Genomic DNA, 21,864 nt, shown 5'->3' on the forward strand with positions numbered 1-21,864 from the left:
CTGAAGTAGTAAAGATGCAACAAGAAAAATAGCTATGTTAGAAAGACCAACATTTTAGAAAAAGAGTAAAACTCTTCCAGTTTCTTCCCTTTAGCTCCTAAAACAACATCGCACAGTCTGGATCTACCTATCTAGCCCTATATCAGCTTCTAGAATATTTGTCAGGAGCAAAAAATAAAATGACCCTGGCCAGTGTAGTATGGATATTTAGGAAGACAAGCGGGAAGAAAGTCAGTTCTCAGAACAAATTACTCAGCTTCAGCCTCATCACCAGGATCTCTGGATTCTTTGCTCTTCCGCATTTCTTCAATGTGCTTATCTTTCTCTGCAAACACTCCAGTGTGTTAGTCATTTGCGCCTTCCTGTTCTTTTTGTTAGCTTCCATTTTGTGGGTCAGTTTCTCTTCTGCTGTTTTAATGAAGCTGTTCTTCTACTGATTTCTGAAGCACTTCTTTCTCCTGCTCTCATTTTTCAGCAAGCTGCTTCAAGACCTCAGCTTCACAAGGCTTGTGTCTTTCTTCTGAAGCTTCTGATTTATTCTGAATTTCCTCCAGGGAAAGATCTTTCTTCTTTGGAGGGGAAATGAGGAACTTTGGGATGGATTCTTTTGATGGGGTCTGAGAATTAGCTCAAAAGCCTGGCCTGAGGCATGCTTCTCTAGTGCTTTCACTTGGATATCAGAAGCCATGATGAATAAAAGACAAGAGACTGGCAGTGTATTCTACAAAATCCACTGGGATAAGGAAAACCCTGCTCGGTCGGAGCCACCTGACTACACTCTGAGCTGTTTTCTATATTCATAAAATGTAAGAGTAGTATATTAAGTTTGTTAAGTTTCCTAACGTGACTAAATTTGACTAAACTACACGACAGGTTTCCTTTGTGTAAGACTGGTGTTAGTTGCAAATTCATGATATTTTCTTGTGGAATATTCCTTTTATCATTAAGTAATGTCTCTCTTTATCTGTATTCATGTTTTTCACTTTAGAGACTATTCTGTTTGATTTCAGTATTGCTCCATCATGTTTCCTTGGTTTCTTTTGCTTAACATTATGTTTGCAAAATTTATCTGCATTGTTGCATGTAGCTATGGATTATTCATTTCCATTTTCACGTTGTTCATGTCCATTTTCACTAATGTATAATATTCTGTTGTTTGACCAATTTATTCTACAGTGAATATACAGTTGGGTTGTTTGTAACTCTTTACTGTTATGAATATTCTTAGACATGTCTTTTGGTACACACGTATCTGTGTTTCAACTGAGTATATATAGCTAGTAGTGGAACTGCTGGCTCATAGGGTAGTCATATGTTTAGCTTAATGCCAGTTTTTCAAAGTGGTTGTACCCAGTCACAATCCTACCATTGGTGAATGAGCATGCTTGTGGTCCATATCCTTGCCAACACTTGGCATTGTTAATCTTTTAAATTTTAGTCATTTTAGTGAGTATATAATAGCAATGCAATGTAGCTTTAAATTGCAATCTCTGATTAATATGGGAACACATTCATCTTTTTATTGTCTGGTTGGATATCCTCTTTTGTGGAGTATCTACTCAAGTATTTTGCCCTCTTTCATTTTGGGTTAACTATGTTTCTTACTGATATATAGGAATTCCTGTTATATGCTGGATATGAACCTTCTGTTTGTTATATATGTTGCAAATATATTCCCCCATTCTGTGGACTGCCTTTCTACCTTCTTAATCATGTCTTCTGCTGAAGAGAAGTACATTTTATAGTCAAATTTATCAGTATTTTCCATTACAGCAGGTGATTTTTTTGTCCTGTTTATAAACTTTCCCTGTCCTAAGTTCATGAAGATATTCTCTGATGTTTTCTTCTAGAAGAATTCACTAAGTTTATTGTCTGACTTTTACTTTTTGACTTACAAACCACCAGGAATTGATTTTTTTTTTTCTACATTTTTATTTTAAGTTCCGGGATATTCACCTAGGTATTAAAGCCCCACATGCGTTATCTATTTGTCCTGATGTGATCCCTCCCCTTGCTCCCCACCACTACAGGCCCTGGTGTGTGTTGTTCCCCTCCCTGTGTCCATGTGTTCTCATCATTCAGCTCCCACTTATGACATGCGGTGTTTGGTTTTCTGTTCCTGTGTTAGTTTGCTGAGGATGATGTCTTCCAGCTTCATCTATGTCCCTGCAAAGGACATGATTTCACTTATTTTGATGGCTGCATAGTATTCCATGGTGTATATGTACCACATTTTCTTTATCCAGTCTATCGTTGATGAGCATTTGAGTTGGTTCCATGTCTTTGCTATTGTGAACGGTGCTGCAATAAACGTATGTATGGAATAAACAAACATTCATTGTAATAGAAGCATTTATATTCCTTTGGGATATACCCAGTAATGGGATTGCTGGGTCAAATAGTATTCCTGGATGAACACATTCTTTATGAAGAAAGATTAAATAAATTCTTCTCTAGTGTCAAGCTACTTTAAACTTGTTTTAATTCAAGACTACTGTGGTACCTTCTAATCTGTCTACAGACTGTCTAATTTAACTCACAAGAGGCAGTATCAGAAACTGGGATTTCCTGGTAACTAAGATTTATAGTTAACTTTTTTTAAATTTTATTTTACTTTAAGTTCTGAGATACATGTACAGAATGTTCAGGTTTGTTACACAGGTATACATGTGCCATGGTGGCTTGCTGCCCCTATCAACCTGTCATCTAGGTTTTAAGCCCTGCATGTATTGGGTATTTGTCCTCATGCTCTCCCTCCCCTTGCCCCCAACCCCACGACAGGCTCTGGTGTGTGATGTTCCCCTCCCTGTGTGCATGTATTCTCATTGTTCAACCTGAATTCGAATGCTGGCCTGTCTTGCTAGGTTGGGGAAGTTCTCCTGGATCATATCCTGAAGTGTGTTTTCCAACGTGGCTCCATTCTCTTCATCACTTTCAGGTACACCAATCAATTGTAGGTTTGATCTTTTCATAGTCCCATATTTCTTGGAGGCTTTGTTCATTTCCATTATTTTTTCTCTAATCTTGTCTCCGCACCTTATTTCAGTAAGTTGATCTTCAATCTCTGCTATCCTTTCTTCTGCTTGATCAATTTGGCTATTGATATTGTATATGCTTCGTGAAGTTCTCATGCTGTGTTTTTCAGCTCCATCAGGTCATTTATGTTCTTCTCTAAACTGGTTATTCTAGTTAGCACTTCCTGTAACCTTTTATCAAGGTTCTTAGCTTCCTTGCACTGGGTTAGAACATGCTTCTTTAGCTTGGAGAAGTTTGTTATTACTGACCTTCTGAAGTCTACTTCTGTCAACTCGTCAAACTCATTCTCCATCCGGTTTTGTTCCCTTGCTGGCAGGGAGTTGTGTTCCTTTGGAGAAGAGGCGTCCTGATTTTTGGAATTTTCAGGCTTTCTGCTCTGGTTTCTCCCCATCTTTGTGGTTTTATCTATCTTTGGTCTTTGATGTTGGTGACCTACGGATGGGGGTTTTGGTGTGGATGTCCTTTTTGCTGATGTTGATGCTATTCCTTTCTGTTTGTTAGTTTTCCTTCTAACAGACAGGCCCCTCAGTTGCAAGTCTGTTGGAGTTTGCTGGAGGTCCACTGCAGACCCTGTTTGCCTGGGTATCACCAGCGGAGGCTGCAGAACAGCAAATATTGCTGCCGGGTCCTTCCTCTGGAAGCTTCATCCCAGAGGGGCACCTGCCTGTATGAGCTGTCTGTCGGCCCCTACTGGGAGGTGTCTCCCAGTCAGGCTACATGGGGGTCAGGGACCCACTTGAGGAGGCAGTCTGTCCGTTATCGGAGCTCAAACGCTGTGCTGGGAGAACCACTGCTCTCTTTAGAGCTGTCAGGCAGGGACCTTTCAGTCTATAGAAGCTATCTGCTGCCTTTTGTTCAGATATGCCCTGCCCCCAGAGGTGGAATCTAGAGAGGCAGTAGGCCTTGCTGAGTTGTGGTGGGCTCTGCCCAGTTTGAGCTTCCCTGCCACTTTGTTTACACTGTGAGCACAGAACGGCCTATACAAGCCTCAGCAATGGCAGACACCCCTCCTTGCACCAATCTCCCATATCCCAGGTTGATCTCAAACTGCTGCGCTAGCAGTGAGCAAGGCTCCGTGGGCATGGGACCTGCTGAGTCAGGCACAGGAGGCACTCTCCTGGTCTGCCGATTGGGAAGAACATGAGAAAAGTGCAGTATTTGGGCAGCAGTGTACCGTTCCTCCAGGTACAGTCACTCACAGCTTCCCTTGGCTAGGAAAGGGAAATCCCCTGACCTCTTGCACCCAGGTGAGGCGATGCCCCACCCTGCTTCAACTTGCCCTCCGTGGGCTGCACCCACTATTCAACCAGTCCCAATGAGATGAACCAGATACCTCAGTTGGAAATGCAGAAATTGCCCATCTTCTGCGTCGATCCTGCTGGGAGCTGTAGACTGGAGCTGTTCCTATTTAGCCATCTTGGAAGTGACCTCCCAATTTCTTTTTAATGATATAAAATCTTTCCTAAGCATCAGTAGGATCAGAAAAGCAAATTTTTCAGAAATTCCAAAAATGTAGAGAAAAGGTTGGACATTTGTTAGGTAAGTAAAAATATATACAATTATATACATATAAAATTATTATATTTGTTGTGTAACATAAAATGTTATTTGTATTGCTCACTGTAGATCTAGTGATTGTAAGAACTTATGTAGCATTTTATCAAGCCTCCTTATCTCTTTAGAGACTTCAAAGACTTTAGAAAGGTATGGAGAACATCAAATGTTGGTCAAGACGGCAGTCAACAGGAACTCTCAAACATTGAGAGTAGGCATGTAATTTGGTACAAGCATCTTGGAAAACTGTTTGGCCTTATCTAGTAAAGCTAAAGATGTATAGATCCTAAGATCTAGCAATTCTGGTTGTAGGTATCAACCCTAGAAAACCTTGCACTTTTGAGTCAGAAGATGTAGACAACAAAACTCACAGCAGCACTGTTTGTAACACAGAAAACTAAAAACAACTCAAATTACCATCCACAGTAAATAGAATGAATTACAATATAGTTATACAATGGAACCTTATGTTTGTGCAATTTATTCAAGTGGTTGCATGTGGCCACGGTTCATTTGGTTCTCAATATATGCTATAATATATAGATGATACATGTATGTGTGTATACATGTATTTCATTGTGTGAATATACTATATTTAATTTTTCCAGTCTGTTGTCATTTGACATTGTCAACATACATTGCTTTACTTCTTTCTTTTAAAAAGTTGAGATGAAGGTCAGATAATATGAAATTAATCATTTTATAGTGTGCACTTCAGTGGCATTTTGTACATTTACAATGTTGTGCAACTACCACCTGTATCTAGTTCTAAAACATTTTCACCAGCCCAAAAGAAAACTTATCTCTATTAAGAAGTCAGTCCCCACAGCGAGACTCCGTCTCAAAAAAAAAAGAAGTCAGTCCCAGCCGGGTGTGGTGGCTCCCACCTGTAATCCCAGTACTTTGGGAGGCTGAGGAGGGTGGATCATCTGAGGTCAGGAGTTCGAGACCAGCCTGACCAACATGGTGTAACCCCATCTCTACTAAAAATACAAAATTAGCCAGGTGCAGTGGCGGGCATCTGTAATCCCAGCTACTTGGGAGGCTGAGGCAGGAAAATCACTTGAACCATGGAGGAGGAGGTTTCAGTAAGCTGAGATCGTGCCACTGCACACCAGCCTGCACAACAAGAGTGAAACTCTGTCTCAAAAAAAAAAAGTCAATCCCCATTCTTCCTTTTTGTAATACCTCAGAACTACCAATTTGCTTCCTGTCACTATTGATTTATCTGGATTTATACAGTATGTGGCCTCTGTGTCTGGCTTCCTCCAATTAACATCATGTTTTCGAGGTTCATCCACACTGTAGTATGTATCAGTATTTCATTCCTTTTTACAGCTGAATAACATTCAACTATGCAAATATACCACATTTTGTTTATTGATTCATCAACTGATGGACATCTGTCTGGGTTTTCCCACCTTTTGGCTAATGTGAATAATGCTGCTATGAACATTTATGTACAAGTATTTGAGTACCCAGTTTCAATTCAATTGAGTATATACTTAGAAGTCAAATTGTAGCAGAATTGTGGGCCAAGTGTAGTGGCTCACATCTATAATCCCAGCACTTTGTAAGCCAAAGTGGGAATATCTCTTGAGTCCAGGAGTTTGAGACCAGCCTTGTTTATTTGGTTGAGCCACAGGTAAGCGGTCTCTCAAAACAAAAGTGAATGCAGAGCCTTGCCTAACAGTGCAAAGCCAGCTGCTTATATATCTGGCTCCTGTCACAGTCTGATTTGATTGATGAGGTTGATGGGGTGCTGGGCATATGGGTGGCCAAAATTATCAAGGACTGTGGAGTAAAATGTAGTGGTTTCCACTGGGGCAGAAAGAGAAGGACTTCTGGGCTTGGATGCTCAGTGGGAGGTACCCAGGGGAGGAAGCTGGGTATCTGATGCTCAGGCATCAATAGTGGGGTGACATCAATACAAGAGTGGACAGCAAGAGGGAAATATCATCCTCACCGCCCTCAGCATTCCCTGTGAGCCAGCCTCCCCGCCATTCTGCATTCCCCACACTTTCAGTTGGTGAACAGCAGTCTCCTGTTGGCTGTTGCTATAATTCGTAACTTGGGCACACAGTAAGCTCCTTGGTCTCTGATCCCTTAGGGGAAAAAGGCAACCAAATACAACTGATGGGGTCTGGGTAAAGTCCTCAGTGGGGAAGAGAGGCTAAAGTGACACTGTGGGTGGAGCCTACGAAGTTTGCCAATATCTGTCTTAGTCAACAAACAACACCCCCTTGGTCAAGGCATATTATATTTTTACTGACTCTTGGGCTGTTGACAATGTTACCTGGTCTGCCACTTGGAAGAAAACAAACTAGCTGATTACAGACACTCCTCTTTAGGACTGTGAACTGTGAAAACAAATCACAGCTGAGAATCAGACAGATGTCTGTGGCAGTGGCTCACTCTCCAATGGAATGGACTGCAGTGACACTGCTAATCAAGTATACACCATCCAGACTGCTGCCACTGCTGTCAGGATCAGCAGTCTGCACACTGCAACAACACACTGCACATAGCAACATCTGCCATCATGGCCTGGGAACAAAGTAAAGATTACATGTGTCTGACACTACTATTGCATGCTGGTCTTGTGCTTCCTTTCAAAAGTCAGCCTGTTTTGTCTCAGTGAAGTAAGCCATATTGCATGGGGTGTGGTCCCTCTTACTTCTGGCAAGTTGACTATATCTGGCCTTTGACACACACACACACACGCGCGCGCGCACGCACACACACACACACACGGGGCTAATGTTAATGTGTTACAGTTGTTGACATTTTTTCGAGTTATGGTTTCATTGTTCCAGTCTGTTCAACCAACTCCAGTCACACTGATCAAAATGTGTTATGCTTTTGGTTTTCCAGACCACTTTCACTCTGACAATGATACGTCTTTTACTGTGCAGAGGTTGCTCAAAAATGAGCCGATAGTCAAGGTATTCAACGGATATTTCACGCCCCTTATCATCCTCAGGCTATTGGCTCCAACAAGAAGTAAAACGGACTTTTAAAAAATCCACTGAAAGAAATTTCTGACTCTACCTTCTTCACACTCTCCTGGTCCATGCATCTTAGTAAGGTAGTTTGGTCACAAAAAATGTACCCCACAAGGGTTCATAGTCTCTTAGCCACCTCCTATATAATGATCAGGATGAAAAGGGGAAGGTTTGCTAGACTTAGTCTGAAATTCTGGGATTCCACTCTGACAATTCCTGGGCATGATATGCAGCTTTCTTTCTCCGAACAACGACTCCAAGCCAGCCTGGTTGGTATACTCTCTGGGTGGCAGTCTGGCAAAAGGGAACTTAGGAAATTCAAACTTAATTCTGGTTCAGCCACCTGGATTCTCTTGTTGTACTGAAACCTGGATAAGGGGTCAGCAAACTATGACTTGTGGGACAAACCTGGCTAGTTGCTGATTTTTAGAAATCAAGTTTTATGCCTGGCATGGTGGCTCATGCCTGTAATCCCAGCACTTTGGGAGGCTGAAGCGGGCAGATCACCGGAATTCAGGAGCTCGAGACCAGGCCGGCCAAGCTGGTGAGAGCCTGTCTCTACTAAAAATACAAAAAGTTAGCCAGGCATGGTGGTGCATGCCTGTAATCCCAGCTACTTGGGAGGTTGAGGCAGGAGAATCACTTGAACCTGGGAGGCGGAAGTTGCAGTGAGCTGAGATCGAGCCACTGCACTCCAGCCTGGGCAACAAAGTGAGACCCCATCTCAAAAAAAAAAAAAAAAAAAAGAAATCAACTTTTACTGGAACACAGCCTTTCTCTCTCTCTCTCACACACACACACACACACACACACACACACACCCCACCTCTGGGGCTATTGTTAATGTGTTACAGTTGTTGACATTTTTTTCAGGTTATGGTTTCATTGTTTCAGTACGATCAACCAACTCCAGGCACACTGATCAAAGTGTGTTATGTTTTTGGTTTTCCAGATCACTGCGATCTCAGCTCACTGAAAGCTCTGCCTCCTGGGTTCACGCCATTCTCCTGCCTCAGCCTCCCAAGGAGCTGGGACTACAGGCGCCCGCCACTACGCCTGGCTAATTTTTTGTATTTTTAGTAGAAACGGGGTTTCACCATGTTAGCCAGGATGGTCTCGATCTCCTGACCTCGTGATCCACCCGCCTCGGCCTCCCAAAGAAGACCACTTTCACTCTGACAATGATAGGTCTTTTACTGCAAAGGTTGCTCGACAATGAGCCGATAGTCAAGGTATTCAACAGATATTTCACACCACTTATCATCCTCAGGCTGCTGCCATTTCTTTATGTGTTGTCTGTGGCTGCTTGTGTTCTACAATGGCAGAGCTGAATAACTGTGTCAGAGGATGTGTAGCCCACAAAGCTAAAAATATTACGATCTGGCTCTTCACAGAAAGTTTACCAACTCCTGCCCTAGGTAATAAAGATAACTACCACTTGGTTGAGGACACTGCTCACCAAGTACCCCTACAGTGACCCACGCCAGTCAAGGGGGGAAATAAGGTAAGTCCGTATAAACTTTGTAAAAATGCTCTTGTTCCTCTTGCATGTGACCTCTCTGAGTAGAGGATTAGAGAAAAGCAAAGCATTTGAAGTGACTGACAATCACTCCTGTTATATAGCAGATCCCCCTTATCCATGGGAAATATATTCTAAGACTCCCAGTGGACACCTGAAATCATGGATAGTACTGAATCCTAAATCCTATACACACCCTGCATTTACTATGCATACATACCTATGGTAAAGTTTAATATATAAATTAGGCACAGTAAGAGATGAACAACAACAATAATAAAATAGAAGAGTTATAACAGTATCTATAGGGATTGGGTGGAAAAATAAAAAAATACATGTACATCAGTACTCTTGTGCTCTGGTGCAATTATTAAGTAATATCAGGGTTATGTGAATGCAATAGCCCTGCGACAATAGCTCTGATAACCAAGAAGGCTACTAAATGAACAGCATGGACAGCATGGATATACTGAACAAAGGCAGAATTCACATCCTCGCAGACAGGGCAGGATGGTGTGAGATTTCATCTTGCTATTCAGAATGGTGCACAATTTAAAATTTATGAATTGTTTCTTTCCAGAATTTTCCATTTAACATATATATTTTTTTTTACCATGGTTGGCAGTTTCATGGTACCTGAAACTGCTGAAACAAAACAGCAGATAAGGAGAGACTACTATATTTTGCTTTATGCAGATTTCAGGTATATTTCAATATATTACCTTTTTCCCACAACATAGCTCTCTGCCCTCCACCACCACCTTTTTCCTCTCAGTCTTTTTCATCTTAGCCCTTTAGTATGCTCTTCTTGGAGCTCAGCAGTGCAGAGGCTGTACCATGTGTTTCCCAAAGTAAATGGTTTCCTCTTTCTGCTCCAGTTCCCTCCAGCTGCAATAGCAGGGAGTTGGGACAGAAACAAATCAAATAGATTTTAAAATTCTAGGAGGACTATTAAATGGCCATAAAGCCCATCCAGAAACCCTGCTGGTCAAACAGATTTATTAAATTCGTCAAATCATATACCAAATTTACTACAGCAATGGAGATCACCTTGACAGGGTTTGGGTAGCATTTCAACAGGGGAAAGTTAGGCAGGAGTATACATAGGGTTCTGGGATACAAACTCCACCAGTTTAAGTGGGTGTTTCTCCCCCGAATGGGTAAGGATTAGGCAAAGTTTGTGACTTAGTAGTTTAAAACTGATGGACACAAGAAGCCAGCCTTGAGCAATCTGTACAGATAAACATACTGTTTGTCCTAAAAATCAAAATGTCTGTCCTGATAGCTGTTTATTTAGATAAACTGATTTGCAAAAATTTCCTAGAGCAGAAAGTTATGTTGACATAAGTGTTGTTGATTCTCAGGCCCAACAGTTGGCACAGGCAGTCTCATTTCTCAAGACAAAATGAAAAGAAGTCAGCTAAAACTTAAAATCTTTAAAAGCTGTAAAACAATTAGGGAGACGGGCGGATATCCCATACAATATTAGTTGCTCCACATTTTATACTTAAAAGAAACAACCTATTACTATTTGGTCAATTCATCATATGGCGACTTGATCTAACAAATAAAAGAGTTTTGGCAACATGGGCTGGTTCTAATGTTAAGTGTTACATAAAATTTTGTCCTTGACTTTCTTTTTTTTCTCTCTATAGCCCCTCTCTTAAACTTAACCATGGCTTCCTATCATCTACAAAGTTTTATCCCCAATCTTAGTTACAATCCTTGACCTCTCTTCATTTTATTTATTTATTTAGAGACAGTCTCACTCTGTTGCCCAGGCTGGAGTGCAGTAGCACCATCTTGGCTCACTGCAGCCTCTGCCTCCCGGTTTCAAGCAAGTCTCCTGCCTCAGCCTCCCAAGTAACTGGGAATACAGGTGTGCACTGCCATGCTTGGTTAATTTTTTTTTGCATTTTTGGTAGAGACAGGGTTTCACCATGTTGGCCAGGCTGGTCTCGAACTCCTGAGCTCAAGTGATTTGCCTGCCTTGGCCTCCCAAAGTGCTGGGATTACAGGCATGAGCCACTGCGCCCAGCCTAATCCTTGATCTCTCTTTCAGATTCAAAATTATATTCTAACTGCCTGCTTGATATTTCTACTGGATATTCTGATTCATTTTCCCCATAAGACACTTCTTTCTCCGTAATAGTCTAATCACCACTCTACCTGTCAATGAAGCTAAAAACTAACAGAGTAATTTCTTTTTTTTTTTTTTTTTTTTTTTTGTGAGACAGAATTTGGCTCTTGTTGCCCAAACTGGAGTGCAGTGGTGCAATCTTGGCTCACCACAACCTCTGCCTCCGGGGTTCAAGTGATTCTCCCGCCTCAGCCTCCGGAGGAGCTGGGATTACAGGCATGCGCCACCACGCCCAGCTAATTTTGTATTTTTAGTAGAGACAGGGTTTCTCCATGTTGGTCGGGCTGGTCTCGAACTCACGACCTCAGATGATCCACCTGCCTTGGCCTCCCAAAGTGCTGGGATTACAGGCGTGAGCCACGGCGCCCAGCTAAGAGTTGAATGGTCCCTCTATTCAAAACTATTCATGTCTCAGATCCAAAGGATTCTCTAAGGCAGTGTTAAAGTGCTGGTCAGTGAGGAGACAAGGAGTTTATGTAAGAACATAAACCAAGCCCCGGCTCCTTCATGGAGAAAGTCTCATCAGCTGGACTAAATAGTGTGCTTAGTGACACAGTTAATTACTAGTCTGGCTCAAGCTTCTTTGTTACAAACCAGAAATAGCTTGCTGATCAACTGCCAGTCTCAGATTGTACCTTGTCCCAGAAGGGTACAAAATTAGGTTCTAGGGGCAAATATGGACCTTTACACAGGGACCACACTCTAACATGACAGTGAAGATCACGTGCTCATCCCTTTGTCTTACCTCCAAGTTCCGAAGAATTTTTATTAACATTGTTAGTCTGTTTCCTCTTTTTTCACTAAGCACTGTGTTTTAAAGTACCATCCATGTGAATCTACCCTTTGCTTTTCTTTCATTTTTTAAATTTAATTTTTATTTATTTATTTTGAGACCAGGTTATGAGATTGGCTTTTTACTTTTGGTAGAGACATGGTTTTGCCATGTTACCTAGGCTGGTTTCTATCTCCTGGTCTCAAGCAATCCACCCTCCTCAGCCTCCCAAAGTGTTGGGATTACAGGTGTGAGCCACCATGCCTGGCCTACCCTCTGCTTTTCTAACAGCTGCATAATATTCCGTGGTACCTCTCCCATTCCACCTCCATGCCACCAGAAACAATTCTGCAAAGAACATCTTCACGTCTCCTGGTTTGGGCTCTCCACTTCTTAAGATTTTGTAAGTCTCCTAAGTGTCTCCCTGTTTCCAACTTCTGCCTAATTCAAATCTCTGCTCACAGCACAGTTCTAAAACCTTTGATAGCTCCCCATGACTAAAACAGGAAATGCTTTTATTTCATCCTGGTCCCTAAGATTCTATTCCCAATGACTTGGCTTTATGTCTCACTGCTATGCTATTCATATTGTATCTTCCATTAACATTGGAGCACTACTTTCTGGTCTTCTCTCATATTTCTTCCTTTCCTGCCTGTCAAACCTTTACTCTTTATTTCACTCTCTTGGATGCACTTCCTCCTATTTGTTTTGCAACTGTCAGATCTTCAAAATAATAACCCCCTTTACAAAGCTTTCTTCTATTCTTTTCCTTATTAGAAATATCAAGTTTGTTACTCTCCCGCTTGTGATATTATTCTACATATATGATAGTTACTTATTTTATTTTTTTGAGACAGTCTTGCTCTGTCGCCCAGGCTGGAGTGCAATGGCGCGATCTCAGCTCACTGCAACCTCTGCCTCCCGGGTTCAGGCAATTCTCCTGCCTCAGCCTCCGGAATAGCTGGGACTACCGGCGCCACCACTACTCCTGGCTAATTTTTGTATTTTTAGTAGACGCCGCGGTTTTGCCATGTTGGCTAGGCTGGTCTCCAACTCTCCTGATTTCAAGTGCCTCGGCCTCCCAAAGTGCTGGGATTACAGTCGTGAACCACCGTGCCCAGATAGGTTTTTTTTATCTTCAGTAGAGGTGGGGTTTTGCCACATTGCCCAAGCTGGTCTCGAACTCCTGAGCTCGAGCAATTATCCTACCTCGGCCTCCTGAGTTTAATGTAAAATCTCAGATGCCATTGTTTTAGAAAGCCTTCAGTAGATTAAGGAGCTTGTTTTCCTTATCCTTAAGATGTCTATTTTTTACATGGCAATATTAACAGGACTGAAAGCTCCTGGAGAGACGCAATTGCCCTTGTAATTTCTGTACAATTTCTGGCAGGAAATAATAATAACATTTAATGGTGTTTATTATTTGCTGGGCATCCTTATAAGGGTTTTACATGTGTTAAATTTATCCCTCAGAACAACTCCGTGAGAAGGGTGCTATTATCACAAAAATTTTATAAAGAACTTAGGCACAGGGAGAGGTTACGTTACCCGTCCATGGTCACGTGGCTGGTGAATGGCAGAGCCGGGGGCTGAACCCAGCAATCTCAGCCAGGGATCTGTGCTCTTAATCACTGTGCTACGTTTATCCCAGGGTGTATCAATGTTTATTCCAGTTACAGGGGTGGAATTCTGCTAGAAGCTTTTGAGAACCTCATCTAGTGTTGTGTTTTTTTCTACCAAGGTTTTTAGCTGCTAAGAGAGAGGCCACTGCCAGGAAGAGCCGGGACGCCGAGCTGTCAAGGCTGACTGAGGAATGGACACTGAACGCGCAGCGGAGTCTCGGAGGGGCAAGCCCGCCAAGAGACCCACTTTGCACAACTGTCCTCAGCCAGGAAACGATAGATCAGGAACCCAGGGACAGAAACACACGCGGGGCCTCTTCAGAGGTCGGGGGGGTGGGAAAGGGGCGGGGAGGAAGATCAGCGCAGGGCCTGGCCGTTTGGAGGAGGTGCTGGGGCGGCGCGAAGGGAGCCGGAACAGGGTAGACTCACAGATCCAGGAGCTGACTGACCCGCCGTGGGCGAGGCATCGCTGCAGCGTCTGAAGCCTCTTCCGCGGTCCCAGGGCCTCCAGAACGCAGCCAGGGACCGTCCGCCAACTCCCGCCCACCGCGCGACGCGTAGGTTTTTGTGACGTCACACGGATTTTTCCGGTGACCGGGGCGTGGCCACGCTTCCGACTCCACAAGGAAAGAAGAGATCTCCCCTTGGGGCGGAGCCACTGAGGGCTGCGCGGAGGAGGCTGGGTGTGACAAAATATAAAGAGGCCCTAAGTTCAGGTGCAATCTGACGGGAGTTGTAGTTCTTTCACCTGTCCAGCGTCTGCTCCAGTGCAGCTGCAGGAGGTTTCTCGGGAGTTCAGCCCAGCGCTCAGCCCCGCTGCGACGCCGCGAGCCGAGAACTCTCCTGTGGCGAAGGGAGAGCTGAGAAGTCGCTGCTCTTACTAAAAGGATACGTTGCATGCTGGGCCATAGCCTTGGCGATGCACACTGGAGACCCGCTCGGATACGGACTCCATTAACATCAAACGGAGCGTTTTAGAGGATCGGAGTTTACTGAGCACTTTCTAGGAAGCGTGCACTGAGCTACGTGCTTTCTATGCCTTAGTTCAATACTTAACTCTATTCATTATAATCCGGTGAAATCGTCATTAGTCTTATTTTACAGATGAGGACACTGCGTACCAACAAGTAACCGCACTAAGAATTTCGTCATGGAGGAGAAGGGAGCCTGTATTCACATTAGGAAGGTTCCTGAAGAAAGGGCACCTGTAGGTGGAATTTTCTCTTTGGTTCTGCTGCAGAGTATTTGCTGCTTTTTAGTGCTTCCCGCACCCGCCCCGCCATTCTTCCTTGTAGATTAATCTGTTGTTTATATGCCGGGTTCCTTTTTTAAGCTCCTTGAAAGTTGGAACCCACTGCTGTTCGCCTGTTCAGGATGCTGCACATTCTATCAACATGCATTTATTAAGCGCTGAACGAGGGCCAGGGATCGTGCTGGGTGCTAAGGATTGAGTGGTGAACACTTGGGTCAGACAAGTAAAAGGGTAATTAGAATAACTGTTAAATGCTTAGATGGGGTTAGTTCTATGGAAGCACCCATGGTTGGAGGGGGTGGGATACAGATCAGAGAGAAAAGGGTGGTCTGCAAATAGTTTGGGATGGCAACACTGGAGAGTGATCAAGAGTGAGTGTAGGGTAGGGGTTGGCCGACTTTTTCCATAAAGTGCTCTGAAAGTTGCAGATTCCAGGAGAAGTAACTACTGTCAGACCCAGACAAATTGGAGTCCAGAGACCATAAAGGAAGGGAACTCATGCTCATATGTCTCAGATAAGAACTGTCTCAAGGCCGGACGCGGTGGCTCACACCTGTAATCTCAGTACTTTCGGAGGCCGAGGTGAGCAGATCACGAGGTCGGGAGTTTTGAGACCAGCCTGGCCAATGTGGTGAAACCCCCGCCTCTACTAAAAATACAGAAAAACAAAAAAGCCGGATGTGGTGGCAGGCGCCTGTAATCCCAGCTACTGAGGAGGCTGAGGCAGGAGAATCGCTTGAACCCGGGGGGCGGAGGTTGTAGTGAACCGAGATTGTGCCACTGCACTCCAGCCTGGGCGACAGCAAGACTCCGTCTCAAAAAAAAAAAAAAAAAAAAAAAAAAAGAGGAAGAACTGCAAGGACTTTAAAAAATAAACGAAAAAACCCACAATTCACATCTTTCATGCATTTAATGTTTTGCACAACTTGCTCGTTTTGCAAATATGCACACATTTCTATGACAAGATTTATTGCTAAACATTTTTTAAAACTGCAGCAGTTCAGATAAGATACTGTCGAAAGGATGTTTGGCCCAGCAGCAGCACCTCCAATAATGAACGAACTACACTTCTTGATTTGAGTCTCAGGAACCAATCAACTTTGTTTCCAAGACGTTTATGTGAACTTCTCTACTTTACCAGTAAAATCTTCCCCCTGCTCTTCCCTTCTCCAGACCTGTGGCTTGCCATAGCTGTACATCTTGGATTATAATTGTTTTTGCTCATTCCCAGAGAAACTCAGTATCTTTGGAGAAATCTTTCTCTGTTGTCTTTTAGCTTCCCAGAGCCAAACAAGAACTATTTAGGTTTTGTGGGCCATGCTGGCTTGGTCACAGCTATTCAACTTGTAGCTTAAAATTAGCTATAGACAGTATGAATGGGTGGGGCTGTGTTCCAATAAAACCTTATCCTAAACACTGAAGTTTGAATTTTATGTAATTTTCAACTGTCATGAAATACTCATCTTTTGATCTTTTTCAGCCATTAAAAAATGTAAAAGCCATCCTTAAGTTGCAAGCTGTTCAGAAACAGGCATTGGACTGGATTTGACCCTTGAGCCATTTGCCCCTGTGTCCTCACCTGATCTAGAAAGCTAAAATGCACATGTCTCACGTCTGTAATCCCAGCACTCTGGGAGGCCGAGGTGGGCGGATTACCTGAGGTTAGGAGTTCGAGACCAGCCTGGGCAACATGGCGGAACTCCGTCTCTACTAAAAGTACAAACAAATTAGCTGGGCGTGGTGGCAGGTGCCTGTAATCCCAGCTACTTAGGAGGCTGAGGCAGGAGAATTGCTTGAACCCAGGAGGCGGAGGTTGCAGTGAACCGAGATCGCACCACTGTACTCAAGCCTGGGCGACAAGAGTGAGACTCTGCCTCAAAAAAAAAAAAAAAAAAAATTACGAATTTTAAGATGGTGATAGCAGAGCACTAAACCCAGGGTGGGGCCCGTGTGACTGCACATTTTACCCACCCATGAAGCCAGCACTGGGTGCATCCAACTTCAGGACTACCCGGCAAAAATCAGTTCAGGAACCCTTTGTCAAAATAAAATTCAAAGATAAATAGGAGCACAGAGAGACATTTTTACTTGCAGTTCAAGAAAATCAGACCTTTAGAGAGTGGCTCGCTAAATAGAATGAGAGGAATTTATAGCTCAGATGAAATTGCAGATATTTATAGCTCAGATATGGCAGTTCATTCCGATTGGATAAGAACAAGATGTTCCTGTTTTTTTGGTAAGGAAAACAGGATGTTCTTGTTTTTGTGGCTTATCTCTGGAGGCAGCTTTCAGGATTTCCCCTTAGTCAAGGCTTTTAGGAGGTTCCCGCTATTCATGGTTTATCTTTGAATGCAAGGTTATTGGGAATGAAAGTCTTTTTTAAGTGATTTGTAGGCAGGGCTAGGCTAAGGGCAAGGTATTTTTCCCTCTCTCCTCTCTGTTTGCTGTGCCCACTTTAATATAGTTTCCTCTAGCTCAGAACCTCCTCCACTTCCTACCATAGCTACCATACAAAGTAAAAGTTATCATAGATTGTTGCTCTGGGTTGGTTTTATAAAAATAATTAACAAAATTACTTTTCTTAAATCATGCTGTTAATTCATAATGTAACATATGAGCTGTATGTAGACCCATGTTTTAAAATATAATAAATATATATAAAACAAGTATATCTTATTTATATGAATGTGTGGCTTTCGCAGGAACAGAACGGAGCTAAGCCAGGTGAGCCCCTACTTTATTATCCTATCATGTGTAGGTTATTTTCAAATAGGATTGCTCTTAACTGTCAACGTGTTCTTTGAGAAAATAACACGTGCTCTTTTTATTTAGTTTCTTTTCATAGCTTGTTTTATAATATCACACTCCAAATTGGAAATAACAGTGCCCATACTCATGGATTGTTATACATTGTTAAAATTTCCCATTGGCTAGAAACACTTGCTTTAATTTGTTTCTAGGTTATAGACCTGTGACTTTCAAATTCTCAGGAGTCTGAGGCATACAATGCATGACTCAGGATCCAAGCAGGTTAAGAGTTGGGCAAGTTCAAACAGGAGAAGCAAGGAGAATTTAATAAAGGAGCTGTTCCCAAAGATGTGGACAGAGTTAGGGCAGAGCAAGGGTAAGGGTAGTTCAACACTGTAGCGCTACAATAGCAGGAAGCCCTTACCTCTTCTAGTCCTGGAGGGCAAAACCAAAACCTTGCGAGAGTGACCACAGGTGAAGCCACCTGAAAGGAACTGTGGCCTTTGAATTTGTAACCGCCCAAGGGGTTCACCTTGCCCCCTGCCTAGAAAGAACTGATTCATCAACACAGGGGAATTGCAATAGAGAAAGAGTAATTCACACAGGGCCAGCTGTGTGGGAGACAGTTTTATTATCACTCACACCAGTCTCCCCAACCATTTGGGGAGCAGAGATTTTTTTGTTTGTGTTTGTTTTCAGTCTTGCTCTGTCACCCAGGCTGGAGTGCAGTTATGCTATCTTGGCTCACTGCAACCTCTGCCCCCTGGGTTCAAGTGATTCTCCTGCCTCAGCCTCCCAAGTAGCTGAGATTACAGGCATGTGCCACCATGCCTGGCTAATTTTGTATTTTTAATAGAGACAGGGTTTCACTATGTTGGTCAGGCTGGTCTTAAACTCCTGACCTCGGGTGATCCACGTCAGCTTCCCAAAGTGCTGGGATTATAGGCGTGAGCCACTGCACCCGGCCAGGAGCAGAATTTTTAAGGACAAATTAGTGGGTTAGGGGAAGCCAGTGACCCGGGAGTGCTGATTGGTCAGGTCAGAAATGAAATCATAGGGAGTTGAAGCTGTATTCTTGTGCTGAGTCAGTTCTTGGGTGGAAGCCACAAGATCATATTAGCCAGTTAATCGATCTGAGTGCCAGCTGATCCGGCAAGTGCAGGGTCTGCAAAATATCTCGAGCACTGAGATATCTGAAGAAAATCTTGAAGCCTCCAGTTGCATGACTCTTAAACCATAATTTCTAATCTTCTAGCTAATGTTAGTCCTACAAAGAGAATCTAGTTCCCAGGCAAGAAGGAGGTCTGCTTTGGGAAAGGGCTGTTATCATCTTTGTTTTAAACTGTAAGTTTCTCCCAAAGTTAGTTCAGCCTGTGCCCAGGAATGAACAAGGAGGTTAGAAGCAAGATGGAGTCGGTTAAGTCAAATCTCTTTCACTGTCTCAGTGATAATTTTGCAAAGGCAGTTTCAGTTTGATAAGGCAACCTAGCCAGCCTGTTGTGATCCAGCCAGGGAGGGGCTACAGGAATACTCTTCAAGCTCCATTCTTCATCCCCTTTTTGATGTCTTGCTGTTGGCTGTCATTGCTTCAGCCAACCAGAAGTTAGAGCTCAAGCATCCCCGTTTATACGGTTGATAAAAGTCAGCTTCTCAGAGCCCAGTGTAGAGAAGAAGAGAAATTGGAAAATATGTAACTCATCAACAGATTACTGATTTTTTTGATAAAGCAATTAAATATCAAAAACATTTTGAAAATTAATAAGAATAGCTTCATCTGAGCCAAAATAGTAATTATTATAGTTTCTTTTCTTTTTTTATTTTTTTGAGACAGAGTCTCACACTGTTGCCCAGGCTGGAGTGCAGTGGTGCAATCTTGGCTTACTGCAATCTCCGCCTCCTGGGTTCAAGTGATTCTCCTGCCTCAACCTCCTAAGTAGCTGGGATTACAGGAGCCCATCACCATGCCCAGTTACTTTTTTTTTTTTATTTTTAGTAGAGATGGGGTTTCACCACGTTGGCCAGGCTGGTCTCAAACTCCTGATCTCAGGTGATTCTCCTGTCTCAGCCTCCCAAAGTGCTGGGATTACAGGCGTGAGCCACCGTGCCTAGCCTATTACAGTTTCGTAACAGTGAGAGGGATGACAATTGTGGTCTTTCACTCAGATGCTGGGAGCCAGTGCAATGACAGCTTAAACCACTGTCTTTTTTTGATTAACTTCACTCGATATTTTTATTTTTAGAAAGTTATATAATTTCTAACTCACAATTACTGGTCATTGCAATGGAATCAAATGCCTGGTATTTCTATCAGATAATCAGACTTTCAAACCCCATTACTTACATTCATTCAAACAAATATTTAATACCTGTTATGTACCAGGTGGAATGTATCAGTACATGAATATGTCCTCTAGGAGCTTACATTCTAGTGCGAGAGAGAGAAAAGCACACAAACAAAACAGTATACGGAGATATGAACTATAAAGAACAAGATAGGAAGGATGGATTGAGAGAGAGAGAGAGAGAGATTTACTTTTGCTCAGGTGGTCAGGGAAGGCTTCTCTGAGGCTGTGACACTTTTGCTGAGATCTGAGGATTAAAAAGGAGGCAGCTATGCAGAGATTTAGAGACAGAGAGAAAAGAAAGACACTGAAGTAAAAATGTGCTTGATATCATTTGAAGGACAGAAGGAGGTCAGTGTGGCTGAATGGAGCAGGGAGTAGGAGGAAATGGGATTGGCTGAGCCTGGGGCCAAATCAGGTAAAATCTTGAAGATCAAAAAACTGTCTTTGGGCCAGGCCTGGTGGCTCATGCCTGTAATCCCAGCACTTTGGGAGGCCGAGGCAGATCACTTGAGGTCAGGAGTTCGAGACCAGCCTGACCAACAGGGTGAAACCCCATCTCTACTAAAAATACAAAACTTAGCCGGGTGTAGGGGGGCGTGCCTGTAGTCCCTGCTACTTGGGAGACTGAGGCAGGAGAATTGCTTGAACCTGGGATGCGGAGGTTACAGTGAGCCAAGATCATGCCACTGTACTCTAGCCTGGGCAACAGAGTGAGACTTTGTCTCAAAAATAAATAAATAAATAAAACCCAAACAAACTGTGTTTGATTCAGGCATGGTGGCTCATGCTTGTAGTCATAGCTGAGGTGGGAGGATCCCTGGAGCCCAGGAGTTTGAGGCTGCTGTGAACTATGATCATGCCACTGCACTGTAGCCTAGGCAAGAGAGTGAGTGAGACCCTCTTTTTCTTTTTATCTTCCTGAAGCCTTTGGCAGAGCAGAGAAAGACCTTATCTCTAAAAAAATTAACATCAACAAAAAACCAAACTGACTTTGATGCATGAGGGCTGTAAAGAAGCAACACACACACATACACACACATAGACACACACACGTACACCTGACTTTGAATCTTATTCAAAATGAAATGACAGCATTGAAGGTTTAAAAAAGGGGGAATGATACCTGTGCAGGACAGGTGAGCGGGGCATAGCCTGGGGAAGTCCTTAGCTTTGCCCAGGAAAGAATTCAAGGGTGAGCTGATAGTAGAAAACAGGTTTTTTTTTTTTTTTTTTGAGACATGGTCTCGCTCTGTCACCGAGGCTGGAGTACAGTAGCGCAATCTCAGCTCACTGCAGCCTCCACCTCCCGGGTTCAAGAAAATTCTTGTGCCTCAGCCTCCCAGGTAGCTGGGATTACAGGCACCCACCACCACGCCCATCTATTTTTTGTATTTTTAGTAGAGACTGGGTTTCACCATATTGTCCAGGCTGTTCTCGAACTCCTGACCTCAGGTGATCTGCCCATCTTGGCCTCCCAAAGTGCTGGGATTACAGGTGTGAGCCACCGTGCCCAGCCAGAAAACAGCTTTTCTGATGTGGCAGTGTGACAGCTCTGTGGCTGCTCCTGCAGAGCGGAGCTACCCATAGGCAGTGTATTGAGAGCAGCAACTCAGAGGCAGTTTTCTAATCATATTTATACCCACTCCTAATTACATGCAAATCAAGAGGCAGGTAATTCAGAAATTTCTAGAAAAGGGGTGGTAATTTCCAGGTCACTGCCATGGAAAGTGGTGCTAACTTCTAGGCGTTGCCACAGCAATGGTAAACTGTTGTGTCACTGGTAGGAATGTCTTATGAAGAAGTGCTTTCCATGCTTCTCTGTTTCAGCCAGTCTTTCAATCTGTTCGGAGTTGAGTCCTGCTTCCTACCTC

At 43.3% G+C, this 21,864-nt stretch overlaps 2 protein-coding genes and 1 pseudogene across 27 annotated transcripts in view; 1 reads left to right on the forward strand and 2 right to left on the reverse strand.

Moving 5' to 3' along the window:
- Positions 1 to 14,547, reverse strand: part of AMN1 (antagonist of mitotic exit network 1 homolog) — a 58,786-nt gene extending 44,239 nt beyond the window's left edge. For 14 of the 24 annotated variants that reach the window (XR_012420114.1, XR_012420115.1, XR_006690439.2 and 11 more), the window contains exon 1: positions 14,078 to 14,205. Coding sequence is in view for 2 of the 24 variants with exons in the window: in XM_045364983.2 (XP_045220918.1) it covers positions 14,078 to 14,115 (38 nt within the window). In the remaining 22 variants the exon portion in view is untranslated. Of the gene's footprint in view, positions 1 to 4,369; positions 4,499 to 14,077 lie in introns of all 24 variants that reach the window. The other 10 variants (XR_012420122.1, XR_012420119.1, XM_005570498.4 and 7 more) reach the window with 4 other exon arrangements.
- Positions 1 to 15,757, forward strand: part of ETFBKMT (electron transfer flavoprotein subunit beta lysine methyltransferase) — a 75,934-nt gene extending 60,177 nt beyond the window's left edge. For 2 of the 3 annotated variants that reach the window (XM_065524001.2, XM_074006563.1), the window contains exon 5: positions 476 to 2,463. The gene's annotated coding sequence lies outside the window, so the exon portion shown is untranslated. Of the gene's footprint in view, positions 1 to 475; positions 2,464 to 13,767 lie in introns of those variants that run through there. The other variant, XM_065524002.2, reaches the window with a different exon arrangement.
- LOC102144401 (stathmin-like) lies at positions 119 to 749 on the reverse strand (annotated as a pseudogene).
- Positions 15,758 to 21,864: the final 6,107 nt, after the last annotated feature.

The sequence above is a fragment of the Macaca fascicularis genome, chromosome 11 (genome assembly GCF_037993035.2).
Source record: "Macaca fascicularis isolate 582-1 chromosome 11, T2T-MFA8v1.1".
NCBI lineage: Eukaryota > Metazoa > Chordata > Mammalia > Primates > Cercopithecidae > Macaca > Macaca fascicularis.